General features: G+C 42.6%; 1 protein-coding gene across 2 annotated transcripts; it reads left to right on the top strand.

Annotated features, from left to right (window-relative positions):
- The first annotated feature begins 5,513 nt into the window (after window positions 1–5,513).
- Window positions 5,514–11,273, top strand: IL17C (interleukin 17C). Of its 2 annotated transcripts, XM_072636323.1 has the most exons (3): window positions 5,514–5,909; window positions 6,833–7,152; window positions 8,268–11,273. In XM_072636323.1, the coding sequence occupies exons 1-3, from the start codon at window positions 5,886–5,888 to the stop codon at window positions 8,524–8,526; spliced, it is 603 nt and encodes a 200-aa protein (XP_072492424.1). In that variant the 5' UTR covers window positions 5,514–5,885; the 3' UTR covers window positions 8,527–11,273. The 2 variants fall into 2 exon arrangements, 1 of the variants encoding a protein (XP_072492424.1); XR_011972910.1 differs by lacking the exons at window positions 5,514–5,909; window positions 6,833–7,152 and adding an exon at window positions 7,352–7,449 and having other exon boundaries at window positions 8,268–8,356.
- The last annotated feature ends 222 nt before the right edge of the window (window positions 11,274–11,495 follow it).

Consider the following 11,495-nt stretch of genomic DNA (forward strand, 5'->3'; position numbering starts at 1 on the left):
GTAGTTTGGAATTGATGGTTCATTCTATGATTTTTAAACGTTTTTGTTACTTCATCTTAATAGTTCTTTCATGGCTAGTTATCATTTGTAATTCTCCAATCATCGTGAATGAATGAATGACAGTTGTAAGAAATAAAAATAGATCATAATTTCAGAATTGTACTTTCTGAGGGCAATCTCGTCTTCCTACTCCTGTCCCCAGCCTAATGTCCATGTCAAAGCTAGAACCCTGGGCTGGAGGGATGTTGAATCTGACCAAAGGGAGCCAATTCTGATATTTTTATGCTCCTTTTATTTATCCTAGAAGAACTTAAAAATCATAAAGACACAGGGAAGACTAAATAAATAAACAAGAAGGATCTCTTACAGTTGTATACTTTAGCATCTATCATTTATAAAATGCTTTCATTTTGATGCTTTTTTTATCCTAACAAGACAACTGTTGAAGAAATGAGTATTCCCATTCGACAGATGAGGAAACTGAGGTACAGAGATGAGTTCTTTTAAGCACCACAGGACTGAACTAGCTTTGGGGATAAGAGGGAGAAATATACTTAATGCTTGTCTTCTCTACTTTTCCTTTTTCCTCTCATCTTTTTCTTTCCTTTATTTTTTCTCCTTTTTTCCTTCCTTTTTCTTTTTTATTCTTTTCATATTCTCCCATCATTCTCTTCATGATCTTAAACCTCCTTCATACAAGGATACAAGCTCTCCTTCATTTTACAAATGAATCCCAACCTGAGTTCCAGAAAGATTACTGAAGTTTATTTTATTTTGAATTTTTGCTCACATCTTTTCTTACATTTCCTCTTCTAAAAATAGCCCTCTCTATTCTTCTACCTAGAAGACCACCTCCTTGTAATAAGATATTTTTTTTAAACAGCAGTTCAACAAAACCAATCAACAAACTGACTTGCAGTAGTCAGTGCCCATATGTCCCCACCTTTGAAAAGAAAGGAGAAAAGCTCTTTTCAAACATTATAATTAATTCAAGTTTGATTTTTTATTTTGATTTTTTATTCTTTCCATTTACATCATTGGAGTCATTGTATACAATGTTTTCACAACTCTGTTTAATGTGCCCTATGTTGGTTCACTTACTTGTACTTGTCTCTTATGTCTGTTGTTGTTCAGGCATTTCAGCTGACTCTTTATGACCCCCATTTGGGATTTTCTTGGCAAAGATACTAGAGTGGTTTGCCATTATCTTCTCCAGTGATTAAAGCAAATAGAGGTTAAATAACTTGCCCAGGATAGCATAACTAATGAATATCTGATATCGAATTTGAACTCGGGTCTTCCCGTCTCCTTTATCCATTGCACCACCTAGCTGTCCCTATTGCTTCTTATAGCATAGCTATACCTCACTATGTTCACATACTAGGATATGTTGTCATTCCCAAATCAATGGACATCTATTTTGTTCACAATTCTTAGCTAACACAAAAAGCACCACTCTGAATATTTTGGTGCCTATGGGACTTTCTGTCTTTGATTTACTTGGGATAGATGCCCAGAGGTGAGATCTCTGGGTCAAAGGTTGTGGCTTCTTGTCACTTTTTAAAAGACAATATTATTCTAGGATGATTGACCCAACTGTCCTTCTACAGCACTTCCAACACTAAATGTTTCCATTGTTTGTCATCCTTTGCAATTTTCTGACTGCGAAGCAAGACCTCAGAGTTGTTCTGATGTGCATCTCTCTTATTTGTGTTTCAGAATGAGCTTTAATATGACTTTGCAGTTCTCTTTTTGAGAACTGTTTGTTCATGACTTTTGAGTCCAAACTCACTGTAACAATGGATAATTAATGGCTGGAGAGCATGAGAAGGGGAGTGTTTAGTTTCCAAAAATAGCCCAAATTGATCTCTATGATTCTTTTGGGGTAACCAGTGTCCTTGTTTCCAGTCACCAAAAAAGTCTCTTTTATGTTTGTTTTCCTTTCCCCCTCATTTTTCTCTACTTCTTTAGTCTTTCCCTATTTGCCCTTCACTGTCTTCCTGAACTCAGATCTCCCTCTACCACTTTGCCTTCATTTTTGGTGTTGCTATTCAGTCATGACCCCATTTGGGGTTTTCTTGGCAGAAATACTGGAGTGGTTTACCATTTCCTTCTCCAGCTCATTTTACAGATGAGAAAACTGAGGCAAGCAGGGTGAAGGAACTTGCTCAGGGTCATACAGCTAACAAGTATGAGGCCAGATTTAAACTCAGGTCTACCTGACTTCATGCCCAGCACTATGTCTGCTTTGCAACCTTTATTTTACAGGTGAACAATCCAGGTTCCATTAAGATGATTCATCCATGACTTTCCCAAGAGCACACTGATTAGATTAGATTATAAACTAGATTTGAACTCAGATCTTGAGTCCAACTTCATTGTTCTTTCCTTAAAACTGTTCTTCTGAGCTCTGAAATCTCCTGATGCTGTGATCTTGGTGATAAATTGGCTAACAGCTTAGCCCATTTGTCTTTTTACAGAAGACAAGTGAAGGTGGCAATATCTTAATCCAGACTTGGGTGCTGAAGGAAAGTATATTTGGGGAGGGAAGGTAAGTCTAAATGTCCACCCTTTCCATTATTCATTCTTTTCCTGTCATGATGAGATCATTTCCCTTCCTTTCCTCTTCCAGTATCTAGGTTCTGTCTCCCCTATCAAATCCTGCCCTGGGAGCTTTCATTCACATGAAGGTTCAAACGGGGTTCAATAGCTCATTCCCAGGGGAAGGTGATGGAATGGAAAATCATAGGATTCAGAAGTCATGCAATCAAGCCCCTCCCTTTACAGAGGAGGAAACTGAGGCTAAAGGCACAAGTAGATGAGTCAGAATTTGAAGCCAGAGCCTCCAAATCCAAACTCATCAATCTTCCGGCTATCAATCCCACACCAATAGGAAGTAAAACTTTAGATGAAAAGATGGTCAAGTCAAATCAACAAGCATCTCTTAAGCTCCTCTTCTATTCTTCTCATTGGGTTAAGATGCAAACAAAGGTGAAAATATGTTCCTTGCCCTCGAGGATCTTACAGTCTCTAAGGGAGCTGACAATGTTCAAACAATTGTGTACAAGCAAGAAAAGCTAGAGCTAATTTCAGAAATAAGAGCTTCGAAGAAGGATGACTGGAATATGCTGAATGAGATTTAAAGGAAGCCAGGAGAGTCCAGAGCCAGACATGAGGAGGGAAAGAACTTTCTCAGGCATGGAACAACCTGGGACAGTTGGAGTGTTGAGATCAAAGAACAGCAAAGAGGCCATTGTTCCTGGATGAAAGACTGGGAGGGGGTGGGGCATAAGTAGACTGGAAAGGTAGAAAAGGGAACAGGTTTGCAGAAAATCTAAACAGGACTCTTTTTACACTTGCTCTTAGCCTTTAATAGACCAAGAAGCTATTCAAATAGGTTCCTATGTTTGCTCCTAGATGTAAGAAGGAGTTACTAGTGGCCAGCAATAAGATAGGGTTTTAATGCTAGAACTGATGAGTCAATTAGTAGAAAAGAGTGAGGAGGAGAGGGCTGGGGAAGGGGTGGGTTCCTAACCTGCCTCCTCCAGGTAACAAATTGCCTTTTCAGTAGAACTCAACAATGCTCTAGAAGTCAGAAGACTTGGCTCTTGGTGTGGTCTCATGACAGTGCTCTGGCATTTGAGATGCTCCATAATTTGGGACCACCCTGTTGTCTTACGTAACACTATTTGATTCCTTTACCTTGTGACCAAATTGGACAATTGACTGTACCCCTAACCTTTCTTGGTTATGACATTCACTGCCTAGAATATTCTCTCTCCTCCTATTAACTATTTAATAATAATAAGGCAGCTAGGAGGCGCTGTGAATAGAATGCTGGGCGTGGAGTCAGGAACTCTTCGTGAGTTCAAATCAAGCCCTCAGACACTAGCTGTGTGAACTTGGGCGAGGTTTGCCTGTTTGCCTCAGTTTCTTCACCTGTCAAATGAGCTGAAGAAAGAAATGACAAACTGCTCCAGTATCTCTGCCAAGAAAATCCCAAATAGGGTCACAAAGACTCGATACAACTGAAATGACAACAACAACAAATAATGATAATGATAGCTAATATTCATGTAATATTTAAAGGTATGCAGAATACTTTACATATTTTATCTCATTTAATCCTCATGATAACCTTGTGAAGTAGATACTATTTTATCCACATTTTACAGATGGAAGAAACTGAGGTAGAGAGGTTGTGACTAGCCCAGGGCTAAGGTTACATTTAAATTCAGGTCTTCCTGACTCCAGTTCTAAAATGCTACACACTGTACCACCTAGTTGCTTTTCAACACCTCGCCCATTAATTCACTAATGCCCAGCTCATATGCTAGCTATCTCCATAAACACTTCCCTGAGTTTGCCGAGCAATAGTCTCTTCCTTCTGCTCCCTCTCTAATGCACCGACTGTGTACTATTTTGTATGATAGTTCTACGTGGCTGGGTATGTATCATATCACTCCATGAGGGCAAGAACTGTGACTTAGTGACATTTCCTATCCCTCCCAGAATGCAACATAGCATTCTGTGCATTGCACGCCCTTTCTAGATGTTGGTTGAAGCATACTTACTTGAACTTTTGGACCAGTTTTCTTCTTTGTAAAATGAAAGGACCGCATTAGATGATCCCTTCCAGCTCTTAATATATTATGACTCTATGAACAGATTAATATTTTCCTGAGACCTGTCATTGTGCTCGGCTTCAGGTTCTACAGGAGATCCCAAAAGAACCCCGCTCTCAAAGACCTTCTTGGAGTCAAAGCTGGGATGTGAAGAAATGGGAAAAGCACTATGTGCCCCTCAGGTCTGAGGGGCTCATTCTTCATGCATCCTGTTCACCATGAATGCTCCTCCTCTTAAAAGGAGAGCCAGAGGAAGAAGGAAAGATGGAATGGAGGGAGGGAGTGGGAGTCATTAACTCTATTTTGCAGGTAGGAAAATAGGGCTCAAGGAATCAGAAGGCAAACACTGAATTCCTGTTTTCCCTGCCCAATGCTATTTTTCCTTGTGGATCCTTGGAGCCTGATGTAGAAAGGAAGGTGGGAGTTAAAATATCCCTGATTCTGTCAGGAAGTCATTTACCCTCCATGTGGAAAAGGGATGAGTAAGGAGGAGGGAAGGAGAGATACAGGTTTGGGGAAGGGGGAAAGAAGATATGGCTTGTGAAGGATATCAGGGAAAAAGAGGTGAGGTTGAGAAAAAGAATTTGTGGAGAGGTGTGTGGTTGAGGAAAATGGTTTTGGGGTTAGGGGCATGGATAAATGTATTTCTGGATAATATAGTCAGGGAAATGGATTTCTAAAAAGTTTGGTACTTGGAGAATGGGACATTAGACTGAGGGTCAGGGCCAGTGGGTTTGTAGAGAGTAGTTAAAGGAGGTGGGTTTGAGGTGGAAAGGAACATGAGATGAATTGGGGAAGGGGGAATGAGGGGATAGACTGGAGACTGGGGAAATGGGATTATGGAGAGGGTGGGAGTGAAACAGATTTGGGGAGGGAAAAGTAGGCAGCAGATCAGATGTATGGAATGACCTCAAGAAGAAAACTAGAAGAAGTCCTTTGAAAACCTTCTAGGTTAAAGTGACACTTGAAACATGATCCCTCTGGGAAGGTCCCCCTTCTTCCCCGAGTTTGAAGGCCAGATCATTGTTGGGAGGAGAAAATACCGGGCCATGGCACTTCCTGGCAAAGGAGGAAGAGCAGGGCATTAAGAATGGAATGTTTTCCCCTGGAGTTTCCTCAGGTGTGTTCCGCCCTCTCTGCCAGAGTATAAGGAGGCTAGCCAAGCCAAAGGTGAAATCAGAAACATCCAAATAGACCCCTTGGCAGGTGCCTGCTCTGAGACCAGAAGGGACTGAAAAGAAGCCTCCATTTACTTCTCCTATGCCAATGGAGTCCCCTGTCATGGTAAGAGCATCAGTGCCTAGTGTGGGTGGCACCTTGGCTGCTCACCAGCTGAAGATATGTTACTGGCTGAGCCAGCCTTCGTTGATGGGATGGGAGGGAAGCAGGTAGGGACCATGGCACCTGGACCTCCTGGGAGGAGCAACATGATCTGAAGGCAGAAATAACCTCAGGTCTGAAATGAAGGCTCCTCTTTCTTCTTTTCCCCTTCCCCTCTACTCCTACTTCTTTAGTGGATTGGGTTCTGTTCATGGATTTGGGTGCCTCAGCTTTGGCCGAAATAAAACTGGAATAATAATTTCCAGCTCACGTTGGTGGTTAGAGAAGGAGAAATTGGGTGGGAGAGGGGAAATTGAGGGAATGTGAAGCTGTGAAGAGAAGTTGGGGGGATGAGTAGAGGGAAGGAGTTTGTGTATGGGGATGAGAAGATAGGTTTTTGTTTATCTCTTTGGTTGAGTTTACCAGAAAAAGTTCAGAGCAGGGATTCTTAACCTGGTACCCATGGATCCTTTAGGATATAATCCAGGGGTCTGAGAATTTAGATGGGAAAAATACAGAATATATTTCAATATAATTGGTTTCCTTTTTGATCCTGGGTATTTTATCCTATGCATTTAAAAACCTTATTGTAGGAAGACAATTAGGCTCCACCAGGATGCCTAACAAGTCCTTGACACAAAAGGTCAAGAAGCCCTGGACTAGAGGGTCATGGTAATTTTGAAACTAGGGACCCCCTCGAGTCCTAGAAGAAGATGGAAAATGAACCTCTCTCCCATGGATGAAAGTGTCCCGGTTCCCAAATGTTCAAACATCTCTGCTAGCTAAGTTGGCAGACTTTCCTGGGCCTTCTAGAAAGTGGAGTAAATTCCCCGTCGCATAAAGAGTCCCCGACTTATCTCCCCCTTCTCCCAAATATGTCTCATTAGATTGCCGCATGGATTCTCCTCCTTCTCCTTCCGACCTGCCTCTCCCGCCACTCACACTGGCTGCCTTCAGAAAACGCAAATCTTCACCAACGCTGCTATGCTCCCGAGGAGCTGTTCCATAACCAGCTTCCCCTCCACCTGGTAGGTATGGGGGCTAGGTCTGCCCGTTCCCTGCCCGCTTCACTGGTGGCCAGCCTAGAGGCTGGGAACCTAGGAGGAGCTCAGAGACGACACCAGGAACCCCGATGCCCCTCTCTCCAGCTTGAAAATGTGAACGAAGCAGAGGTTCATCAGCGATCCCTCTCACCGTGGACATACCGGTAAGCCCCACAGACGAGGAAGGGCATGGGATGTCTGCAGGCTAGGGACTCAAATTAGGCTGCCTGAAGTGTAAACAATTTTTTTGAGTTTGAAGTTTCTGAGCTGACGGAACTTAAGAATGCACAATTGTTAGCGCATAGAGAACGTGGGAAGGGACATTAGAGATCTTGTGGGCCACTCCTCTCATTTTACTGTGACCTGGATGGGGAAAGGGATTTGCTACCTCACTAACAAAGCCAGGACTGAAATCCAGGTCTTTGGACATCCAGCCTAGGACTCTTTTCAATGTCTGCAAGGTTAAAATGGACATCAAGAGCAGCCTTGAATAGGGAAAGAATTCTCCCCAGCGGGGAGGCTTAAGAGATGTAGAAGGAGGGGGAAGCAAGCCTACTCCCATTTTAGCTCAGTGATGGGGGTGGAGAGTATGTATTAGTTGGATGGAATCTTCTTTTTAGTACCTGTTAGAATCCCCCTCTTCTCTCCTTGTCTGTCCTGTACATGAGCTTGTGTCCAATCCCCTCAACAGTCAATAATGTGGCTGATTTTAATTGGGATGAAGAAGAGTTCAAAAGTATTGCTTACAACAGCTGTTGGAATATTCTCTGTGGATTTGTCCTATCAGAAGAGAGAAATTGGAGCATCAGGCAAAATTGTGAAGTAGATAAATATTTCTTTGGGATCATCCCACCTCCCTTTCCTCCTTTCTTTGTGCTCTCAGCCTACCCTTTATCAACTTAGTTACTTGTTTGTGGCAAGTGGGGTTGTGACTTGCCCAGGGTCACACATCTAGTAAATGTCTGAGGTCAAATTTGAACACAGGTCTTCTGATTCCAGACCTGGTGCTACTCTCTCCACTTTGACACCTAGCTACCCCTCATCTTTGTTGTTAATTGCAGACATGGACTTAGGGATGTTCCAACTGCCCAGGGATATTTGTCTTTGGATGATCACTTATATTTCTAGGAGCATTTTCTTCACAACAACTTTATGAAGTTGTTTACTACATTGTGAGGTCTTTGAGAGCAGGGACAGTCTTTGTATCCTCAGCAGTTAGCACAGTGCCTGACACATCATAGGCACTCAGTCAATTCTCATTCACTTCTTTGTCTTACAGAATTGACTCCGATGAGAACCGCTACCCCCAAAAGCTGGCCTTTGCGGAGTGTTTGTGTAAAGGCTGTATTAACATGAAATCAGGTCGGGAGACATCTTCATTCAACTCGGTTGAACTGCATCAGAGAGTATTGGTCCTCCGCCGCAAGCCCTGTGCTCTGAAGGGAAGTGCACAAGTGACCCCAGGGGCCTTCACCTTCCAGACAGAGTATATTAATGTCCCTGTGGGCTGCACCTGTGTTCTGCCCCAGTCCAACTAAGAAGGAGTGATTGGCGGTAGCTGAGAGGCTCACTGAACTCAGTCTTCTTGGTTCAACTATTGCCCTTTCTGTTTAATACACCTCTTAATTCTGCATCACTTGCCCAGTTCCATGATGTGACTTGACCCATAAAGCAAACTGGAATGATGGGAAAAGCCTTCTGTTTGGAATCAGTAGATGTGAGTTTGAATCTTGACTCACTACTGACTTGTATGACCGTGGGCAAGTCAATTAATTTCAGCTTTCCTAACTGTAATACAAGAGAATTGCGTTCATCTCAAGGGCCCATTCCACTTCTGAGTCCTATGAACTTCTGAACCCAAATGAAGGATAGTGCCCAACGGAGTCCTTACCCCAGCCAAGGCAAGAAACCTCCTTCTTCCCTGTGGATTTCTCCAGTGTCTCTCCACTGCTGGACAGATGGATATGCTTGACCCACATTATTTATTATTGGTGCCACTATCCTCTTTGGGTCCTGATTGCTAACCCCTTGCTGACTTTCTCTTGGCCTTTAATTTAAGGTTTCCCAAGACTCCCTTCCCTGTGTATCTGCTGGGTCCAGTACTGTTGGCAGGGTGGGCCCTTCCTGAGGACGAGTGGAGAACACAGGCTTATTCACAGCTCATTTTCTAAGATGTCATTCATTCTCATGTCTGGTGGGATGGATGTTGGGGGTAGGAGTGGGGAGGTTATGTTTTTAATGATGTAGCCAGAGATTTAAATGAAACCTGGGCTTTTAATCCAGATTTGGTAATTATTATCCCCTGGAAAAGTCATTCAACTCTCTGATTCTCAGTTTTCCTATCTGTAAATTGGGGATAATAATTCTTTCACCACCTCCCTCACAAGGCTGCTGTAAGGAAAGCCCTTTGTAAGCTCTGAAGCTTGTAACTTATTTTGTAATTATAATTATTATTGTTATTTTTAAGTTCAGTGAACTGTCTTTTAATGGGTTCCTTCTTGGAAAACAACCTTCCAGGTGCCATTTTCTTTTTTTTTCTCCTCTTCAATGGCTGCCTGTGTCTGGTGCTGGACCTCTTTGCTTGGGCAGGCCCTCAGGTTACCCCACAGGGCAGAAGGCTTGAAGCTCTGCAGGATGCGTTAGAGGAGGAGAAAAGGATGGCAATTTTATTGGCTACATCCACCCTCTTGTTCTCTGTCAGCTCTGGAAGGCTGTAATTCTACTCTGAGAACCCAGTGACTGAAGACTGTATTTACAGAAGCATTGTAGCTATGTGCATATGTATGAATCTATATATTTATTAATTATTTATGTCAAATGGCATTGTGGTTTCATTGTGTCTTTGCAGTTGGTCTCTCCTAGGGAAACTGTATCAGTTTTTCTGACTATTTGTATCTAGAAGATCTCTTTGATTTTCTGTCGCCATAATTTAAAAAATGGACAAGGAGTAGCAAGGGAAAAATTAATGCTTTGAAAACCTTCTCTCCAAATCCTTCCTCTCTGATGAGGTTGTCAGGCTTTGGCTGTCAGGCAGACAGGCCTAGGTGAGGCAGGAAAAGTAGTCAGTTCTGACCCAGAGCTGGGGGCTCTTTCTTTCATTGGGACCATCGAGTTCTTTGGAGACATTTTCCTTTTTCAGGTTGCCTCAAAGGCAGTACATGATTTTGTGAAAAGACCCCTTGACTGGGTGTTAGGACACCTGAGCCAGCTACTAATGAGGATCAAGTTTGGGAAAGACCCCACTCTTCTGTTACCAGGGCCAAAGAATGGTAGGAACAAGGCTTCAGTGAAGTTTTAAATTTCCCTTGGAATTCCACTTTTTATCCACTCTCTTACCACCATGTCCTAACTATAAATATCTGTGGCAGGAACCACCTAGGATTTGTGGTGGGCTGGGGGTTATGTGCTTGGTTTTGTTTTTTTTAATATATAGGAAGTCACTGATTTTTAAATATGTGCTAGAAATAACTTTGTTCTCACAGGCCATCCTTCACTTCTCCACGACTTCATTGTGCTCTGATGTGTTACATATGTGTGTGTATGTATGCATGCGTGCATGCATGTATATACACATATGCCAATATACACCCACACACATATATATATACGTATATTTATATTTGTCTTCATTTTTAGAGTCCCATGATACATTCTTTCTCTCTCCTTCCCTCATTCGCCTGTCCTTCCTCCTTTCTCATTGATGGGTCCCGGTAGATGGAGACCACAGTTGCACCTGTCTTTACTGGCCCAGCTCAGGTTCCAAATTCTACAAGACAGAAAAATATAGCTTGCCTTGGGGCCTAGTCAGTGAGAGTATACTTAACTAGCTGTGAGTCCTAGGAATATTTTAAATGCTGGAGAACTTTAGACCCTGGGTTTCTAGGCCAGAGGCCAGTAGGGTGTGGTCAGGGCTTTGTAAAAATTCAGTGGAAGTTCTAAGATGCTTTTGTCCATCCATGTGACAGGTTAGATCAGACATCTGAGAGTCAAGGGTCAGCTTTGAGCCCCTGCTGTTTTGCACTACGCTTTTCAGCAGAGCTGGTTGAGAGGTAATTAAAGAAAGTTATACTGTGAATTTTATTGGTTGCCTCAGAGGAGAGCCCTGACTTCCTCTTTGGCACAATTTTGTCATGTTTTAGATTGAAAATTAAGGGATTTGAAAGCTAAGGGCAGGAAATGCAAGGGGGTTGTGGAAGAGGAAGGCATCATAATTTATTTAAATTATTGTTATCCCCAGACTTTGTATTTCTGTTTCCACAAAAATAAAGTCCCATTTGGAAATAAAGTTTGTCTTTCAATTAGCATTTTTCTGTTGGAAGCCCCTGGTCTGTAGCTGGTGTCCATCTAACGAGATCCCCAGTGAGGACTGATTGACAGAATCTAGCACAGCGATTTGTGCTCATGGTGGACACTCAATAAATGCTTGCTGAATATGGAATGAATGAATTGGAGAAGTCAAGCATGGAGAAGAGAGCACCTGGGGGGACAAGGGGGGAAGTGTTCAAGA

The sequence above is a fragment of the Notamacropus eugenii genome, chromosome 1 (assembly GCF_028372415.1).
Source record: "Notamacropus eugenii isolate mMacEug1 chromosome 1, mMacEug1.pri_v2, whole genome shotgun sequence".
Lineage (NCBI taxonomy): Eukaryota > Metazoa > Chordata > Mammalia > Diprotodontia > Macropodidae > Notamacropus > Notamacropus eugenii.